Source organism: Oncorhynchus mykiss, chromosome 6 (genome assembly GCF_013265735.2).
Source record: "Oncorhynchus mykiss isolate Arlee chromosome 6, USDA_OmykA_1.1, whole genome shotgun sequence".
NCBI classification, from domain to species: domain Eukaryota; kingdom Metazoa; phylum Chordata; class Actinopteri; order Salmoniformes; family Salmonidae; genus Oncorhynchus; species Oncorhynchus mykiss.
The window spans coordinates 100,004,980-100,026,937 of NC_048570.1; the positions used below are offsets into that span (position 1 = coordinate 100,004,980).

Genomic DNA, 21,958 nt, shown 5'->3' on the forward strand with positions numbered 1-21,958 from the left:
AGAACTGCCAAAGGGGGAGGAGTTGCAGTCTACTGCAGAGATAGCCTGCAAAGTAATGTCATACTTTCCAGGTCTATACCCAAACAGATCGAACTTCTAATTTAAAAAATGTATCTCTCCAGAAATACGTCTCTCACTGTTGCCGCCTGCTCCAGACCCCCCTCAGCTCCCAGCTGTGCCCTGGACACCATTTGTGAATTGATCACCCCCCATCTAGCTTCAGAGTTTGCTCTGTTAGGTGACCTAAACTGTGATATGCTTAACACCGCGGCAGTCCTACAATCTAAGCTAGATGCCCTCAATCTCACACAAATCATCAAGGAACCCACCAGGTACAACCCTAACTCTGTAAACAAGGGCACCCTCATTGACGTCATCCTGACCAACTGGCCCTCCAAATACACCTCCGCTGTCTACATTCAGGATCTCAGCGATCACTGCGTCATTGCCTGTATCCGCTACGGGTCCGAGGTCAAACGACCACCCCTCATCACTGTCAAACGCTCCCTAAAACACTTCTGCGAGCAGGCCTTTCTAATCGACCTGGCCCAGGTATCCTGGAAGGATATTGACCTCATCCCGTCAGTTGAGGACACCTGGGTATTCTTTAAAAGTAACTTCCTCACCATCTTAGATAAGAATGTTCCATTCAAAAAATGCAGAACTAAGAACAGATATAGCCCCTGGTTCACTCCAGACCGGACTGCCCTCGACCAGCACAAAAACATCCTGTGGCGGAGTGCAATAGCATCGAATAGTCCCCGCGATATGCAACGGTTCAGGGAAGTCCGGAACCAATACACGCAGTCAGTCAGGAAAGCAAAGGCCAGATTTTTCAAGACGCAATTTGCATCCTGTAGCTCTAACTCCAAAAAGTTCTGGGACGCTATCTAGTCCATGGAGAACAAGAGCACCTCCTCCCAGCTGCCCACTGCAGGTAACACGGTCACCACCGATAAATCCATGATAATCGAAAACTTCAACAAGCATTTCTCAACGGCTAGCCATGCCTTCTTCCTGGCTACTCCAACCTCGGCCAACAGCTCCCCCCCCCCCCCCCCCGCAGCTACTTGTCCAAGCCTCCCCAGCTTCTCCTTTACCCAAATCCAGATAGCAGATGTTCTGAAAGAGCTGCAAAACCTGGACCCATACAAATTAGCTGGGCTTGACAATCTGGACCCTCTATTTCTGAAACTATCCGCCGGCATTGTCGCAACCCCTATTACCAGCCTGTTCAACCTCTCTTTCGTATCGTCTGAGATCCCCAAGGATTGGAAAGCTGCCGCGGTCATCCCCCTCTTCGAAGGGGGAGACACCCTGGACCCAAACTGTTACAGACCTAAATCCATCCTGCCCTGCCTATCTAAGGTCTTCGAAAGCCAAGTGAACAAACAGATCACTGACCATCTCGAATCCCACCGTACCTTCTCCGCTGTGCAATCTGGTTTCCGAGCCGGTCACAGGTGCACCTCAGCCACGCTCAAGGTACTAAACGATATCATAACCGCCATCGATAAAAGACAGTACTGTGCAGCCGTCTTCATCGACCAGGCCAAGGCTTTCGACTCTGTCAATCACCATATTCTTATCGGCAGACTCAGTAGCCTCGGTTTTTCTAATGACTGCCTTGCCTGGTTCACCAACTACTTTGCAGACAGAGATCAGTGTGTCAAATCGGAGGGCATGTTGTCCGGTCCTCTGGCAGTCACTATGGGGGTGCCACAGGGTTCAATTCTCGGGCCGACTCTTTTCTCTGTATATATCAATGATGTGGGGTTATATCCTTCCTGTTTGGCCCTGTCCGGGGGTGTCCTTGAATGGGGCCACAGTGTCTCCTGACCCCTCCTGTCTCAGCCTCCAGTATTTATGCTGCTGTAGTTTATGTGTCGGGGGGCTAGGGTCAGTTTGTTATATCTGGAGTACTTCTCCTGTCCTATTCGGTGTCCTGTGTGAATTTAAGTGTGCTCTCTCTAATTCTCTCTTTCTCTCTCTCTCGGAGGACCTGAGCCCTAGGACCATGCCTCAGGACTACCTGACATGATGACTCCTTGCTGTCCCCAGTCCACCTGGCCGTGCTGCTGCTCCAGTTTCAACTGTTCTGCCTTATTATTATTGGACCATGCTGGTTATTTATGAACATTTGAATATCTTGGCCATGTTCTGTTATAATCTCCATGCGGCACAGCCAGAAGAGGACTGGCCACCCCACATAGCCCGGTTCCTCTCTAGGTTTCTTCCTAGGTTTTGGCCTTTCTAGGGAGTTTTTCCTAGCCACCGTGCTTCTACACCTGCATTGCTTGCTGTTTGGGGTTTTAGGCTGGGTTTCTGTACAGCACTTTGAGATATCAGCTGATGTACGAAGGGCTATATAAAATAAATTTGATTTGATGTTGCTCTTGCTGCGGGCGATTCCCTGATCCACCTCTACGCAGACGACACCATTCTGTATACTTCTGGCCCTTCCTTGCATACTGTGCTATCTAACCTCCAAACAAGCTACAATGCCATACAACACTCCTTCCGTGGCCTCCAACTGCTCTTAAACGCTAAAACCAAATGCGTGCTTTTCAACTGTTCGCTGCCTGCACGCCCGACTAGCATCACCACACTGGATGGTTCCGACCTAGAATATGTGGAGATCTATAAGTACCTAGGTGTCTGGCTAGACTGTAAACTCTCCTTCCAGACTCATATCAAACATCTAAAATCAAATCTAGAGTCGGTTTTCTATTTCGCAACAAAGCCTCCTTCACTCACGCCGCCAAACTTACAATAGTAAAATTTACTATCCTACCGATCCTCGACTTCGGCGATGTCGTCTACAAAATAGCTTCCAATACTCTACTCAGCAAACTGGATGCAGTTTATCACAGTGCCATCCGTTTTGTTACAAAAGCACCTTATACCACCCACCAGTGCGAGCTGTATGCTCTAGTCGGCTGGCCCTCGCTACATATTCGTCGCCAGACCCACTGGCTCCAGGTCATCTACAAGTCCATGCTAGGTAAAGCTCCGCCTTATCTCAGTTCACTGGTCATGATGGCAACACCTATCCGTAGCACTCGCTCCAGCAGGTGTATCTCACTGATCATCCCTAAAGCCAACGCCTCATTTGGCCGCCTTTCCTTCCAGTTCTCTGCTGCCTGTGACTGGAACGAATTGCAAAAATCGCTGAAGTTGGAGACCTTTATCACCCTCACCAACTTTAAACATCTGCTATCTGAGCAGCTAGCCGATCGCTGCAGCTGTACATAGTCCATCGGTAAATAGCCCACCCAATTTACCTACCTCATCCCCATACTGTTTTTATTTATTTACTTTTCTGCTCTTTTGCACACCAGTATCTCTACTTGCACATGACCATCTGACCATTTATCACTCCGGTGTTAATCTGCTAAATTGTAATTATTCGCCTACCTCCTCATGCCTTTTGCACACAATGTATATAGACTCTCTTTTTTTCTACTGTGTTATTGACTTATTTATTGTTTACTCCATGTGTAACTGTGTTGTTGTCTTTTCACACTGCTAATGCTTTATCTTGGCCAGGTCACAGGTGTAAATGAGAACTTGTTCTCAACTACCTGGTTAAATAAAGGCGAAATAAAAAAAATAAAAAAAATGTTCTGAGCAAGGAACTTAAACGTTAGCTTTCTTACATGGCACATATTGCACTTTTACTTTCTTCTCCAACACTTTGTTTTTGCATTATTTAAACCAAATTGAACATGTTTCATTATTTATGTGTGGCTAAATTGATGTTATGATGTATTATATTAAGTTAAAATAAGTGTTCATTCAGTATTGCTGTAATTGTCATTATTACAAATTAAAATCATTAAATTAAATTTAAAAAAAATATTTATTAAAAAAAAAAAAAAAATATTATTAATATATATATATATATATATATTTTTTTATCGGTATCGGCTTTTTTAGGGACCTCCAATAATCGGCATCGGCATTGAAAAATCATAATCAGTCGACCTCTAGCTAGCACAGACTGGAATATGTCCCGGGATTCTTCCAATGGCATGGAGTACCCCATATAGGTCACTGGCTTCATCAGTACATACAGCAACCAGAAGCCATGGATTACAGGCAACATCCACACTGAGCTAGAGGATAGAGCTGCCGCTTTCAAGGAGCGGGACACTAATCTGAATGCTTATAAGAAATCCCGCTATGCCCTCCGACAAACCATCAAACAGGCAAAGCGTCAACACAGGACTAAGATCAATTCGCACTACACAGGCTCCGATGTGGCAGGGCTTGCAAACTATTACTGACTACAAAGGGAAGCCCAGCTGCGAGCTCCCCAGTAACACAAGCCTACCAGACGAACTAACTTACTTCTATGCTCGCGTCGAGGCAAGCAACACTGAAGAATGCATGAGAGCGTCAGCTGTTCCGGACGACTGTGTGATCACTCTCTCCATAGCCAATGTGAGTAAGACCTTTAAAACAGGGCAACATTCACAAGGCCGCAGGGCCAGACAGATTACCAGGACGTGTACTCCGAGCATGCGTTGACCAACTGGCAAGTGTCTTCACGGACATTTTCAACCTCTCCCTGTCGGAGACAGTAACCAACATGTTTCAAGCAGACCACCATAGTCCCTGTGCCCAAGAACACCAAGGTAACCTGTCTGTAGCCATAAAGTGCTTCAAAGGCTGGTCATGGCTCACATCAACACAATTGTCCCAGAAAACCTAGACACACACCAATTTGCATACCACCCCAACAGATCCACAGATGATGCAATCTCAATTGCACTCCACACTGCCTATCCCACCTGGGCAAAAGGAACACCTACGTGAGAATGATATTCATTGACCACAGCTCAGCGTTCAACACCATAGTGCCCTCAAAGCACATCACCAACTAAACACCTCCCTCTGCAACTGGATCAAAACAAATGGACTTCCTGACGGGCCGCCCCCAGGTGGTGAGGGTCGCACCCAGGTGGTAAGGGTAGGTAACAACACATCTGCCACACTGATCCTCAACACTGGGGCCCCTCAGGGGTGCGTGCTCAGACCCCTCCTGTACACCCTGTTCACCCATGATTGAGTGGCCAGGCATGACTCCAACACCATCATTAAGTTTGCTGACGACACAACAGTGGTAGGCCTGATCACCGACTACAACGAAACAGCATATAGGGAGGAGGTCAGAGACCTGGCAGTGTGGTGCCAGGACAACAACCTCTCCCTCAACGTGATCAAGACAAAAGGAGACGATTGTGGACGACAGGAAAACGAGGACAGAGCAAACCCCCATTCTCATCGACGGGGCTATAGTGGAGCAGGTTGAGAGCTTTAAATTCTACCCCCTCCTTTTTCGAACATTCTGTTAAAAATCGCGTAACTTTTCAGCGTCCTGCTACTCATGCCAGGAATATAGTATATGCATATGATTAGTATGTGTGGATAGAAAACACTCTGAAGTTTCTAAAACTGGTTAAATCACGGCTGTGACTATAACAGATCGTGTGTTTCATTGAAAAACGCAAGAAAAACTGCTCTCTGAAAGCTAAAAATAATTTCCATAAGTCACTTCCATGAGTTGTTAAAAGAGGACAAAATTTAATATCGACCTGCATGCAATTCATACAAATTCCACACGATGTCGCCATTGTCGTCATTTTCAATTGAATTATTTGTTGGAAAATCCATCTGACTTCCGTTTCTTCCAGTCTTCACCCGGATGTTGTTAATGTGGACATTGGCAGCCATTGATTTGCAAACGAGGAGCTATTGAATATACATCGCCCTGTAATCATTTTGATAGATTATAAACGTTTACTAATACCTAAAGTTGGATTACAAAAGGATTTTGAAGTGTTTTGTGAAAGTTCATCGTCGACTTTTTTAATTTAAAAAAATTACGCAGCGTTTAAAAACAATGTTTTTTTCTGAATGACACAGCTTCTATAGAAAGCTATTTTGGGTATATATGGACCGATTTAAACGAAAAAAAGACCCAATAGTGATGTTTATGGGGCATATAGGAGTGCCAAGAAAGAAGCTCGTCAAAGGTAATGAATGTTTTATATTTTATTTCTGCGTTTTGTGCTGCGTCGGATAAGCAGAGTCTTTGTTTACGTCGCATTCAGGCATTTTCAGGTGGTGCATGCTATCAGATAATAGCTTCTCATGCTTTCGCCGAAAAGCATTTTAAAAATCTGACTTGTTGGCTAGGTTCACAACGAGTGTAGCTTTAATTCAATACCCTGCTTGTGAATTTTGATCAAGGTTTGAGTTTTAACGAGTACATTTAGCATTTAGCGTAGCGCATTTGCATTTCCAGGTGTCTACTTGAGACATCTGCGTCTCAAGTATAGTCAAGAAGTTAAGCTCCTTGCTGTCCACATCACCAATAACCTATCATGGTCCAAACATACCAAGACAGTAGTGAAGAAGGTAAGACAAAACCTATTCCCACTCAGGAGACTGAAAAGATTTAGCATTGGTACTCAGATCCCCAAAAGGTTCTACAGCTGCACCATCAAGAGCATCCTGACTGGTTGCATCACCGCCTGGTATGGCAACGGCGCGGCCTCCGACCGCAAGGCACTACAGAAGGTAGTGCGTACGGAACAGTACATCACTGGGGCCAAGCTTCCTGTCATCCAGGACCTCTATACCAGGCGGTGTCAGAGGAAGGCCCAAAAAATTGCCAAAAACTTCAGTCACCCAAGACAGACTGTTCTTTCTGCTACCGCACGGCAAGCAGTACCGGAGCGCCAAGTCTAGGTCCACGAGGCTTCTAAACACCTTCCACCCCCAGCCATAAGACTCCTGAACATCTAATCATATGGTTACCCGGACTATTTGCATTGCCCCCCCCCACCACAATTCTTACCCTGCTGCTACTCTGTTTATTATCTATGCATAGTCACTTTAACCCTACCTACATGTACATATTACCTCAACCTGTGCCCCCGCACACTGACTCTATACCCCCTGTATATAGCCTCGGTACTGTTATTTTATTGTTGCTTTTTAATTGTTATTTTTCATTTCTTTTTTTAATTCAGATTATTTTAGTAAATACTTTAACACTTATTTTTCTTAAAACTGCATTTTTTTAAGGGCTTGTAAGTAAGCATTTAACTGTCATGTCTACACCTGTTGAACTCGGCGCATGTGACAAATAACATTTGATTTGATGAGCAGCACAACACATGTATCGTCTAAGGACTCAGACTAAGGAGTTGATCCCACAGGTCTGAATGACAAGTATTGGAGAAAGCCATAGCTATATAACAGCCTCTGTCTCCATCTGCTGGACAGTTTGAAGAAGACAAACCCACTCACCTCTTGCTCTTGTTGCGTGTGAATCCAGAAGGACAGTCAGACATGCACTCTCTTCTGTGAATGACGAAGCGGTCGAAGTCGGGCAGGTGGACGCTGGAGCAGAAGTCCAGGGTGACGCAGCGCCAGCCTTCAAACTTATAGGTATCGGGGGGGCAGTCTGGAACGCAACGCCCCTCGTGGTAGTAGTGGAGACAGGCAGCGCAAGACGAATCAGTGTTAGGTTCAGTACAGCTACCCAGACACTGGCCATGACAACATTCACCATCCCACGTACACGCATGACACTTATCAGGACACACTAGAGAGAGAGAGAGAAAGAGAGAGACAGAGAGAGAAGTCAGTTAATGACTTGACATAGGGAATTCGTACCCATTAATACCATTTCCATCTTTGGATAAAAAAAAAATATTATTCAGCACAACTTCGGTACAGCAAATCCCCATATTGTATGGGACACTGAAATGTACTTTTAGAGGCCATTCAATACAATACTCATCATTAAAACAAAAACAGTTTAGGTCAAAAGAGATGAGATCTATAGAAAGGAATAGAGGAAGTTCATGGTAATGGAATAAATATTGAATCTTCAACATAGAAATGCGAAACGAATTGAGAGAAACTCGTTACAAATGATGGAGTCATACATGATTCATCAAACTATATTTTGAAAGAGGAAGCAACATTTAAGCATATGTTTTGTCTCAAGCATTTCCACTGAATTATGTTAACTAAAGATTTCTTTCCAAATAATAATAATAATAATAATAATAATACTGTAAAATGAATACAGAAAGACCAGTGTGAAGGCCAACTTACAGAAGGGTAACTGAAGCAATAAAATATTTTCAGTCTGGAAAAACACCAGGGCTTGATTGTATACCAGTAGAGGTATATCAGACCTTTCATGTACTCAAAAGATCCAATATTAGTATGTTATAATTACGCTAAATTTTCAGGTACTCAACAAGGACTGATTTCATTACTACTAAAACAGGACCCAGGTGGTAAGTATAAAGATCCAGTCCATTTAAAAAACAAACATCACAACTTCAACGCTGTGATGCGAAAATCCTGGTGAAATGCATATAGCACAGAATAAAAAAGGTTTCACCACATATTATTGTTCATCCTGATCAGACAGATGCTAAATTGGAGATAATATAAGACAATTCATTGAAACAATTGAACATTAAAACATCAAAGACAAAAGGCCTGGTCTTCATAGCAGATTTTGAAAGGCGTTTGATAAAGTATGACTAGAATGTATTTACAAATGCCTGGATTAGTTTAATTTCGGTGAATCTCATACAATGGGTTAAAGTTAGGTCCAGCAACCCCAGATATAAAATAACATAATGGTTTCTTCTCAGAAAGTATTGAGCTTTTAAGAGGAGTAAAACAAGGCTGTCCATTGTCTCCATATCTATTTATTATTATTATTATTATGGCCATTGAAATTTAAATCCAACAAGTACATCAAGGGGTTAGAAATCCAGGGGATAAAAACAAAAATGTGTTGATGTTGAATGTTGATGACTCAAGTTTTTTTTTCTTAAGTCCGCAATCTGGATCCCTGCACAGTCTCATTGAAGATCTTGATCTTGATGAATTTTATAGCCTCTAAGGATTGGTTCTCCAGTAGATTAAGAAAAGCTCATCCTTTATTAAAAAATGTAATAATTTACAACTTCTCATTTCCCACTAATTTTCCCACTAATTTTTTTTTTTTATTTTTTTTTTTAGTATCGCCCTTTCTTAAACAAGTCAAACAAAGCTGGTTACAATTTCAGTTTTATCCTCTAGAAAAGATAGAACGAACAAATGTTATGGTTACGGGTCGGGTTAGGCATGTATCATGAATTACGTGATCCTAACCGAATGTGTTTTTTTTGTTTGATTTTTGCAACATATTTTTGAGCTTATCCTGTACATAATGTGTCTGCTACCGTCTCTTAAGACCCAAAATAACTTCTGGGCATCAGAACAGCGATTACTCACCACGAACCGTTGAGGCTTTTTATTTCCTTAACTTCTTGGTGACAGGGGGCAGTATTTTCACGTCCGGATTAAATGCATGCCCAAATTCAACTGCCTGCTACTCATCCCCAGATGATAAGATGTGCATAGTATTAGTAGACTTGGATAGAAAACACTCTGAAGTTTCTAAAACTGTTTGAATCATGTCTGTGAGTATAACAGAGTATAACAGAACTTATTTAGCAGGCGAAACCCCGAGGACAAACCATTCAGATTTTTGTTTTGTTTTTGAGGTCACTCTTTTCAATGGGTTTTCATTGGGAATCCGGATTTCTAAGGGACCTTCTTGCAGTTCCTACCGCTTCCACTGGATGTCACCAGTCTATAGAAATTGGTTGAGGTTTTTCCTTTGTGTAATGAAGAAGTAGCCCTGTTCAAAACGAGGGTCACTTCAAGTGTACTGCTAGATAGAGAAGCGTGACCAGAAAGCTAGCTACAGTTTGTTTTCCTCCTGTATTGAACACAGATCATCCCGTCTTCAATTTTATCAATTATTTACGTAAAAAAATACCTAAATACCAAACGAGCCAAATAAATGGACATTTTAGATATATATCGACAGAATTAATCGAACAAAAGGACCAATTGTGATGTTTATGGAACATATTGGAGTGCCAACAAAAGAAGCTCAAAGGTAAGGCATGATTTATATTTTTATTTCTGCATTTTGTGTCGCGCCTGCAGGGTTGAAATATGTTTTCTCTCTTTGTTTACGGAGGTGCTACCCTTAGATAATAGCATTGTTTGCTTTCGCCAAAAAGCCTTTTTGAAATGGGACATGTTGGCTGGATTCACAACAAGTGTAGCTTTAATTTGGTATCTTACATGTGTGATTTCATGAAAGTTTGATTTTTATAGTCATTTATTTGAATTTGGCGCTTTGCATTGTCACTGGCTTTTGGCCAGGTGGGATGCTAGCGTCACACATATCCCAGAGAGGTTTCTTTAACGAGTTTGACAAGCCTGACGTGAATGACATACTGCTTTCCCGGGAGCAGGCCCAAATCCCTGTCATTTGCGTGAAGAGAAGACGAGGATGGAGATCGGCCTACCTTCTAAGGAAGTCCTGAGGTTTTGCTCGCCTGAGGTAGAGTATCTCATGATAAGCTGTAGACCACACTATCTGTATTTTTCATAGCTGTCTACATACCACCACAGACCGATGCTGGCACTAAGACCGCACTCAATGGGCTGTATTCCACACTAAGCAAACAGGAAAATGCTCATCCAGGCAGCACTCCTAGTGGCCGGGGACTTTAATGCAGGGAAACTTAAATCCGTTTTACCAAATTTCTATCACCATGTTAAATGTACAACTAGAGGTAAAACAACTCTAGACCACCTGTACTCCACACAGAGACAACAAACAAAGCTCTCCCTCGCCCTACAGTCGGCAAATCTGACCATAATTCTATCCTCCCGATTCCTGCTTACAAGCTAAAATTAAAGCAGGAAGCACCAGTGACTCGGTCAATAAAAAAGTGGTCAGATGAAGCAGATGCTACACTACAGGACAGACGCAACAGACGCACTGAGCTAGAGGCTAGAGCTGCTGCTTTCGAGGAGCAGGACTCTAACCCGGAAGTTCATAAGAAATCCCGCTGCGCCCCCCGACGAACCATCAAACAGGCAAAGCGTCAATACAGGACTACGATCGAATCGTACTACACCGGCTCCGACGCTCGTCGGCAGGGCTTGCAAACCATTACAGACTACAAAGGGAAGCACAGCCGAGAGCTGCCCAGTGACACGAGCTCAACAACATGAGAGCGCCAGTTGTTCCGGACGACTGTGTGATCAAGCTCTCCATAGCCGATGTGAGTAAGACCTTTAAACAGGTCAACATTCACAAAGCCGTGGGGCCAGATGGATTACCAGAACATGTACTCTGACCAACTGGCAAGTGTCTTCACTGACATGTTCAACCTCTCCCTCACGAGTCTGCAACACCTACAAGTTTCAAGCAGAAACCCACACTCTCATCGACGGGGCTGTAGTGGAGCAGGTTGAGAGCGTCAAGTTCCTTGGTGTCCACTTCACTAACAAACTAACATGGTCCAAGCTAGGGTTGCAAAATTCTGGGAACTTTCAATAAAATGACCTAGTTTTCGAGAAATCCTGGTTGGAGGATGCCGAATTTCCAGTTGATTCCCTTTCTGATTCCGAGATTCCTTCAACCAAGATTTTGGGAAAACCAGGGAATTTATTTGCAACCCCAGTCCAAGCACACCAAGACAGTCGTGATGAGGGCACAACAAAACCTATTTCCCATCAGGACACTGAAAAGACTTGTACGGCTCAGTACATCACTGGGGCCAAGCTTCCTGTCATCCAGGACCTCTATACAGGCGGTGTCAGTGGAAGGCCCTAAAAATGGTCAAAGACTACAGCCACCCTAGTCATAGGCTGTTCTCTCTGCTACTGCACGGCAAGCGGTACCGGAGCGCCAAGTCTAGGTCCAAGAGGAATCTAAACAGCGTCTACCCCAAAGACATAGGACTCCTGAACATCTAATGAAATAGCTACCCAGACTATTTGCAATGCCCCCCCCCTCCTCTTTTACACCGCTGCTACTCTCCGTTATTATATATGCATAGTCACTTTAATAACTCTACCTACATGTACATATTACCTCAACTAACCGGTGCCCCCACACATTGACTCGGTACCCCCCTGTATATAGTCTCGTTATTGTTATTTTACTGCTGCTCTTTAATTACCTTCAGACAAAATGGCATAAATAGAAACGTATACCACTTCCATTTGAGGACACACATTTTGACAGCTGCGCCATACAGATTGCAAAAAAAATGGGAAGAGATTTTCGATGTGCCAATTCCACGTGGAATGAATGAACTGGTACAAAAAAAACAACACTTGATTCAATACTTCGAGTTCTTCAATTTAAATTAAATTATATAAAATTCTCTTACATTCTTTTACAAATTAAGATCTGGAAGTTAAGGGTTTAAACACTGTTTCCCATGCTTGTTCAATGAACCATAAACAATGAATGAACATGCACCTGTGGAACGGTCATTAAGACACTAACAGCTTACAGGCAATTAAGGTCACAGTTATGAAAACTTAGGACACTAAAGAGGCCTTTCTACTGACTCTGGTAAAACACCAAAGAAAAGATGCCCAGGGTCCCTGCTCATCTGCGTGGAGGCATGAGGACTGCAGCTGTGGCCAGGAGACAGGATGGACAGCTGATCGTCTTCATAGTGGCTGACCACGTGTAACAACACCTGAACAGGATCAGTACATCCAAACATCACACCTGCGGGACAGGTACAGGATGGCAACAACAACTGCCCGAGTTACACCAGGAACGCACAATCCCTCCATCAGTGCTCAGACTGTCCGTAATAGGCTGAGAGAGGCTGGACTGAGGGCCTGTTGTAAAGGCAGGTCCTCACCAGCAACAACGTTGCCTATGGGCACAAACCCGTCGTCACTGGACCAGATAGGACTGGCAAAAAGTGCTCTTCTAACGAGACACGATTTGGTGTCTCACCAGGGGTGATGGTCGGATTCGTGATTAGCGTCGAAGGAATAAGCGTTACACCGAGGCCTGTACTCCGGAGCGGGGTCGATTTGGAGGTGGAGGGTCTGTCATGGTCTGGGGCGGTGAGTCACAGCATCATCGGACTGAGCTAGTTGCCATTGCAGGCAATCTCAACGCTGTGCATTACAGGGAAGACACCTTCATGTGGTACCTTTCCTGCAGGTTCATCCTGACATGACCCTCCAGCATGACAACGCCACCAGCCATACTGCTCGTTATGTGCGTGATTTCCTGCAAGACAGGAATGTCACTGTTCTGCCATGGCCAGCGAAGAGCCCGGATCTGAATCCCATTGAGCACGCCTGGGACCTGTTGGATCGGAGGGTGAGGGCTAGGACCATTGCACCCAGAAATGTCTGGGAACTTGCAGGTGCCTTGGTGGAAGAGTGGGGTAACATCTCACAGCAAGAACTAGCAAATCTGGTGCAATCCATGAGGAGGAGATCCACTGCAGAACTTAATGCAGCTGGTGGCCACACCAGATACTGACTGTTACTTTTGATTTTGAACCCCACCCCCTTTGTTCAGGGACACATTATTCAATTTCTGTTAGTCACGTGTCTGTGGAACTTGTTCAGTTTATGTCTCAGTTGTTGAATCTTGTTGTGTTCATACAAATATTTACACGTCAACTTTTCTGAAAATAAATGCAGTTGACAGTGAGAGGACATTTATTTTTTTGCTGAGTTTGTATGGGGCGTACAACAATCGCAGCTCTGTAGATTTTGCCTGGAAGAGACAGAATCACTAGATCATTTATTCTGGTATTGCCCCTATGCAGCTTGTTTCTAGTCACAGGTTCAGGAATGGTTAAAGAAATAAAAATAAATCACAACGTGCACTTAAAGTTCACGTAGAAAATAGTAAAAATAAATCACAACGTGCACTTAAAGTTCATGTAGAAAATAGTCAAAATAAATCACAACGTGCACTTAAAGTTCACGTAGAAAATAGTAAAAATAAAAATAAAAAATACTTTCATGAGTAGGTGTGTCCAAACGTTGACTGGTACTAATAAAAATATAATTTCTATTTATTTTTAGGGTTTTGAAAATTCTCCCACGACCCCATTTTCATATCAGGTGACCCCACATGGGGCCGTGACTCCTAGCTTGAGAACCCCTGCGCTAGAGTTTGGACAATGGCGTGAGATCTAGGTGTTCCAGAGTCTAGTTGAAGTGTGAACTGTGAGCTGGTTGACTGGTTCCTCTGGGGACAGGCAGCACGGTGCTGGTTTCTCTCTGTATATCATTATCTGCTGTGTCATCTCCCTGGACTGTGGGAACTCACCTGAGGTCATCACTTTCTACCTGCTGGAAACAGTCTGTCATGCTACCTGTCACCTCTACATCAGGGGAGAGAAGGCAGAGAGAGGCCTTACAGCACAGCACTCAGAGGCCAGGTAGAGTGAGAGAAGGAGTGAGGATGGGGTCAGAGAAGGGGTGGTACACTATAAATCAAATCAAATCAAATTTTATTTGTCACATACACATGGTTAGCAGATGTTAGTGCGAGTGTAGCGAAATGCTTGTGCTTCTAGTTCCGACAATGCAGTAATAACAAGTAATCTAACTAACAATTCCAAAACTACTGTCTTGTACACAGTGTAAGGGGATAAAGAATATGTACATAAGGATATATGAATGAGTGATGGTACAGAGCAGCATAGGCAAGATACAGTAGATGGTATCGAGTGCAGTATATACATATGAGATGAGTATGTAAACAAAGTGGCATAGTTAAAGTGGCTAGTGATACATGTATTACATAAGGATACAGTCGATGATATAGAGTACAGTATATACGTATGCATATGAGATGAATAATGTAGGGTAAGTAACATTTATATAAGGTAGCATTGTTTAAAGTGGCTAGTGATATATTTACGTCCTTTCCCATCAATTCCCATTATTAAAGTGGCTGGAGTTGGCAATGGGTTTGGCATGGCTCTGGTCCAAACGCTTTGGTCCAAAGTAATGCAGCATTTGGGACTGGGCCAGGGGACCAGACATGGCAGAGGGGGTCAGGAACACCATTTGGGACTGGGCCAGGGGACCAGACATGGCAGATGGGTCAGGAACACCATTTGGGACTGGGCCAGGGGACCAGACATGGCAGATGGGTCAGGAACACCATTTGGGACTGGGCCAGGGGACCAGACATGGCAGAAGGGGTCAGGAATACCATTTGGGACTGGGCCAGGGGACCAGACAAGGCAGTGGGATGGCAGGAACAGGCTCTTCCACAACACCAATACTGTCACACACACACAGTCAGAGTAGCACTGCTGCTGTCATGAAGCCTGGGGGATGGCACAGGCTGTACCCACACCCCCTCCACCCAACACAAACACACCAAATAATGCTGCGGAGCAGGGTACTGCCCAGGGAAAGGAGGATAAAGGGCATCCGTCTAGACATGGTGATGTGACAACACCAGAGAGACGGAGGAGACCAGACAGTCAGCTACAGATAACAATCTTTACTTTAAGAGCCAACTGCAGAGCTGTTTCTAATGACAACTACTGCCGAGCTGTTTCTAATGACAACTACTGCAGAGCTGTTTCTAATGACAACTACTGCAGAGCTGTTTCTAATGACAACTACTGCAGAGCTGTTTCTAATGACAACTACTGCAGAGCTGTTTCTAATGACAACTACTGCAGAGCTGTTTCTAATGACAACTACTGCCGAGCTGTTTCTAATGACAACTACTGCCAAGCTGTGTCTAATGACAACTACTGCAGAGCTGTTTCTAATGACAACTACTATTCTACTGCAGAGCTGTGTCTAATGACAACTACTATTCTACTGAAGAGCTGTTTCTAATGACAACTACTGCAGAGCTGTGTCTAATGACAACTACTATTCTACTGAAGAGCTGTTTCTAATGACAACTACTGCCAAGCTGTGTCTAATGACAACTACTGCAGAGCTGTTTCTAATGACAACTACTGCAGAGCTGTTTCTAATGACAACTACTATTCTACTGAAGAGCTGTTTCTAATGACAACTACTGCCAAGCTGTGTCTAATGACAACTACTGCAGAGCTGTTTCTAATGACAACTACTGCAGAGCTGTTTCTAATGACAACTACTGCAGAGCTGTTTCTAATGACAACTACTGCCAAGCTGTGTCTAATGACAACTACTGCCAAGCTGTGTCTAATGACAACTACTGCCAAGCTGTGTCTAATGACAACTACTGCAGAGCTGTTTCTAATGACAACTACTGCCGAGCTGTTTCTAATGACAACTACTGAAGAGCTGTTTCTAATGACAACTACTGCAGAGCTGTTTCTAATGACAACTACTGCAGAGCTGTTTCTAATGACAACTACTGCAGAGCTGTGTCTAATGACAACTACTGCAGAGCTGTTTCTAATGACAACTACTGCAGAGCTGTTTCTAATGACAACTACTGCAGAGCTGTGTCTAATGACAACTACTGCAGAGCTGTTTCTAATGACAACTACTATTCTACTGCAGAGCTGTTTCTAATGACAACTACTGCAGAGCTGTGTCTAATGACAACTACTGCAGAGCTGTTTCTAATGACAACTACTGCAGAGCTGTTTCTAATGACAACTACTGCCGAGCTGTGTCTAATGACAACTACTGCCAAGCTGTGTCTAATGACAACTACTGCCAAGCTGTGTCTAATGACAACTACTATTCTACTGCCAAGCTGTGTCTAATGACAACTACTATTCTACTGCCAAGCTGTTTCTAATGACAACTACTGCAGAGCTGTGTCTAATGACAACTACTATTCTACTGCCAAGCTGTGTCTAATGACAACTACTATTCTACTGCCAAGCTGTGTCTAATGACAACTACTATTCTACTGCCAAGCTGTTTCTAATGACAACTACTGCAGAGCTGTGTCTAATGACAACTACTATTCTACTGCCAAGCTGTGTCTAATGACAACTACTATTCTACTGCCAAGCTGTGTCTAATGACAACTACTATTCTACTGCCAAGCTGTTTCTAATGACAACTACTATTCTACTGCCAAGCTGTTTCTAATGACAACTACTGCAGAGCTGTGTCTAATGACAACTACTATTCTACTGCCAAGCTGTGTCTAATGACAACTACTATTCTACTGCCAAGCTGTTTCTAATGACAACTACTGCAGAGCTGTGTCTAATGACAACTACTATTCTACTGCCAAGCTGTTTCTAATGACAACTACTGCCGAGCTGTTTCTAATGACAACTACTGCCAAGCTGTGTCTAATGACAACTACTGCCAAGCTGTTTCTAATGACAACTACTGCCGAGCTGTTTCTAATGACAACTACTGCCAAGCTGTGTCTAATGACAACTACTGCCGAGCTGTTTCTAATGACAACTACTGCCAAGCTGTGTCTAATGACAACTACTGCCAAGCTGTTTCTAATGACAACTACTGCCGAGCTGTTTCTAATGACAACTACTGCCAAGCTGTGTCTAATGACAACTACTGCAGAGCTGTTTCTAATGACAACTACTGCCGAGCTGTTTCTAATGACAACTACTGCCAAGCTGTGTCTAATGACAACTACTGCCGAGCTGTTTCTAATGACAACTACTGCCAAGCTGTGTCTAATGACAACTACTGCAGAGCTGTGTCTAATGACAACTACTGCCAAGCTGTTTCTAATGACAACTACTGCAGAGCTGTGTCTAATGACAACTACTGCCGAGCTGTTTCTAATGACAACTACTATTCTACTGAAGAGCTGTTTCTAATGACAACTACTGCCAAGCTGTGTCTAATGACAACTACTGCAGAGCTGTTTCTAATGACAACTACTGCAGAGCTGTTTCTAATGACAACTACTATTCTACTGAAGAGCTGTTTCTAATGACAACTACTGCCAAGCTGTGTCTAATGACAACTACTGCAGAGCTGTTTCTAATGACAACTACTGCAGAGCTGTTTCTAATGACAACTACTGCAGAGCTGTTTCTAATGACAACTACTGCCAAGCTGTGTCTAATGACAACTACTGCCAAGCTGTGTCTAATGACAACTACTGCCAAGCTGTGTCTAATGACAACTACTGCAGAGCTGTTTCTAATGACAACTACTGCCGAGCTGTTTCTAATGACAACTACTGAAGAGCTGTTTCTAATGACAACTACTGCAGAGCTGTTTCTAATGACAACTACTGCAGAGCTGTTTCTAATGACAACTACTGCAGAGCTGTGTCTAATGACAACTACTGCAGAGCTGTTTCTAATGACAACTACTGCAGAGCTGTTTCTAATGACAACTACTGCAGAGCTGTGTCTAATGACAACTACTGCAGAGCTGTTTCTAATGACAACTACTATTCTACTGCAGAGCTGTTTCTAATGACAACTACTGCAGAGCTGTGTCTAATGACAACTACTGCAGAGCTGTTTCTAATGACAACTACTGCTGAGCTGTTTCTAATGACAACTACTGCCGAGCTGTGTCTAATGACAACTACTGCCAAGCTGTGTCTAATGACAACTACTGCCAAGCTGTGTCTAATGACAACTACTATTCTACTGCCAAGCTGTGTCTAATGACAACTACTATTCTACTGCCAAGCTGTTTCTAATGACAACTACTGCAGAGCTGTGTCTAATGACAACTACTATTCTACTGCCAAGCTGTGTCTAATGACAACTACTATTCTACTGCCAAGCTGTGTCTAATGACAACTACTATTCTACTGCCAAGCTGTTTCTAATGACAACTACTGCAGAGCTGTGTCTAATGACAACTACTATTCTACTGCCAAGCTGTGTCTAATGACAACTACTATTCTACTGCCAAGCTGTGTCTAATGACAACTACTATTCTACTGCCAAGCTGTTTCTAATGACAACTACTATTCTACTGCCAAGCTGTTTCTAATGACAACTACTGCAGAGCTGTGTCTAATGACAACTACTATTCTACTGCCAAGCTGTGTCTAATGACAACTACTATTCTACTGCCAAGCTGTTTCTAATGACAACTACTGCAGAGCTGTGTCTAATGACAACTACTATTCTACTGCCAAGCTGTTTCTAATGACAACTACTGCCGAGCTGTTTCTAATGACAACTACTGCCAAGCTGTGTCTAATGACAACTACTGCCAAGCTGTTTCTAATGACAACTACTGCCGAGCTGTTTCTAATGACAACTACTGCCAAGCTGTGTCTAATGACAACTACTGCCGAGCTGTTTCTAATGACAACTACTGCCAAGCTGTGTCTAATGACAACTACTGCCAAGCTGTTTCTAATGACAACTACTGCCGAGCTGTTTCTAATGACAACTACTGCCAAGCTGTGTCTAATGACAACTACTGCAGAGCTGTTTCTAATGACAACTACTGCCGAGCTGTTTCTAATGACAACTACTGCCAAGCTGTGTCTAATGACAACTACTGCCGAGCTGTTTCTAATGACAACTACTGCCAAGCTGTGTCTAATGACAACTACTGCAGAGCTGTGTCTAATGACAACTACTGCCAAGCTGTTTCTAATGACAACTACTGCAGAGCTGTGTCTAATGACAACTACTGCCGAGCTGTTTCTAATGACAACTACTGCCAAGCTGTTTCTAATGACAACTACTGCCAAGCTGTTTCTAATGACAACTACTGCAGAGCTGTGTCTAATGACAACTACTGCCAAGCTGTTTCTAATGACAACTACTGCCGAGCTGTGTCTAATGACAACTACTGCAGAGCTGTGTCTAATGACAACTACTGCCGAGCTGTTTCTAATGACAACTACTGCCGAGCTGTTTCTAATGACAACTACTGCCGAGCTGTTTCTAATGACAACTACTATTCTACTGCAGAGCTGTGTCTAATGACAACTACTATTCTACTGAAGAGCTGTTTCTAATGACAACTACTGCAGAGCTGTGTCTAATGACAACTACTATTCTACTGAAGAGCTGTTTCTAATGACAACTACTGCCAAGCTGTGTCTAATGACAACTACTGCAGAGCTGTTTCTAATGACAACTACTGCAGAGCTGTTTCTAATGACAACTACTATTCTACTGAAGAGCTGTTTCTAATGACAACTACTGCCAAGCTGTGTCTAATGACAACTACTGCAGAGCTGTTTCTAATGACAACTACTGCAGAGCTGTTTCTAATGACAACTACTGCAGAGCTGTTTCTAATGACAACTACTGCCAAGCTGTGTCTAATGACAACTACTGCCAAGCTGTGTCTAATGACAACTACTGCCAAGCTGTGTCTAATGACAACTACTGCAGAGCTGTTTCTAATGACAACTACTGCCGAGCTGTTTCTAATGACAACTACTGAAGAGCTGTTTCTAATGACAACTACTGCAGAGCTGTTTCTAATGACAACTACTGCAGAGCTGTTTCTAATGACAACTACTGCAGAGCTGTGTCTAATGACAACTACTGCAGAGCTGTTTCTAATGACAACTACTGCAGAGCTGTTTCTAATGACAACTACTGCAGAGCTGTGTCTAATGACAACTACTGCAGAGCTGTTTCTAATGACAACTACTATTCTACTGCAGAGCTGTTTCTAATGACAACTACTGCAGAGCTGTGTCTAATGACAACTACTGCAGAGCTGTTTCTAATGACAACTACTGCAGAGCTGTTTCTAATGACAACTACTGCCGAGCTGTGTCTAATGACAACTACTGCCAAGCTGTGTCTAATGACAACTACTGCCAAGCTGTGTCTAATGACAACTACTATTCTACTGCCAAGCTGTGTCTAATGACAACTACTATTCTACTGCCAAGCTGTTTCTAATGACAACTACTGCAGAGCTGTGTCTAATGACAACTACTATTCTACTGCCAAGCTGTGTCTAATGACAACTACTATTCTACTGCCAAGCTGTGTCTAATGACAACTACTATTCTACTGCCAATCTGTTTCTAATGACAACTACTGCAGAGCTGTGTCTAATGACAACTACTATTCTACTGCCAAGCTGTGTCTAATGACAACTACTATTCTACTGCCAAGCTGTGTCTAATGACAACTACTATTCTACTGCCAAGCTGTTTCTAATGACAACTACTATTCTACTGCCAAGCTGTTTCTAATGACAACTACTGCAGAGCTGTGTCTAATGACAACTACTATTCTACTGCCAAGCTGTGTCTAATGACAACTACTATTCTACTGCCAAGCTGTTTCTAATGACAACTACTGCAGAGCTGTGTCTAATGACAACTACTATTCTACTGCCAAGCTGTTTCTAATGACAACTACTGCCGAGCTGTTTCTAATGACAACTACTGCCAAGCTGTGTCTAATGACAACTACTGCCAAGCTGTTTCTAATGACAACTACTGCCGAGCTGTTTCTAATGACAACTACTGCCAAGCTGTGTCTAATGACAACTACTGCCGAGCTGTTTCTAATGACAACTACTGCCAAGCTGTGTCTAATGACAACTACTGCCAAGCTGTTTCTAATGACAACTACTGCCGAGCTGTTTCTAATGACAACTACTGCCAAGCTGTGTCTAATGACAACTACTGCAGAGCTGTTTCTAATGACAACTACTGCCGAGCTGTTTCTAATGACAACTACTGCCAAGCTGTGTCTAATGACAACTACTGCCGAGCTGTTTCTAATGACAACTACTGCCAAGCTGTGTCTAATGACAACTACTGCAGAGCTGTGTCTAATGACAACTACTGCCAAGCTGTTTCTAATGACAACTACTGCAGAGCTGTGTCTAATGACAACTACTGCCGAGCTGTTTCTAATGACAACTACTGCCAAGCTGTTTCTAATGACAACTACTGCCAAGCTGTTTCTAATGACAACTACTGCAGAGCTGTGTCTAATGACAACTACTGCCAAGCTGTTTCTAATGACAACTACTGCCGAGCTGTGTCTAATGACAACTACTGCAGAGCTGTGTCTAATGACAACTACTGCCGAGCTGTTTCTAATGACAACTACTGCCGAGCTGTTTCTAATGACAACTACTATTCTACTGCCGAGCTGTTTCTAATGACAACTACTGCCGAGCTGTTTCTAATGACAACTAC

The 21,958-nt window shown here is 43.3% G+C and overlaps 1 protein-coding gene across 3 annotated transcripts in view; it reads right to left on the reverse strand.

Moving 5' to 3' along the window:
- The window catches only part of LOC110518867 (insulin-like growth factor 1 receptor), a 147,764-nt gene that overhangs the window by 79,622 nt on the left and 46,184 nt on the right, over positions 1-21,958 (reverse strand). For all 3 annotated transcript variants that reach the window (XM_036981717.1, XM_036981719.1, XM_036981718.1), the window contains exon 4: positions 7,324-7,621. In XM_036981717.1, the coding sequence (XP_036837612.1) occupies positions 7,324-7,621 (298 nt within the window). The remainder of the gene's footprint in view (positions 1-7,323; positions 7,622-21,958) is intronic.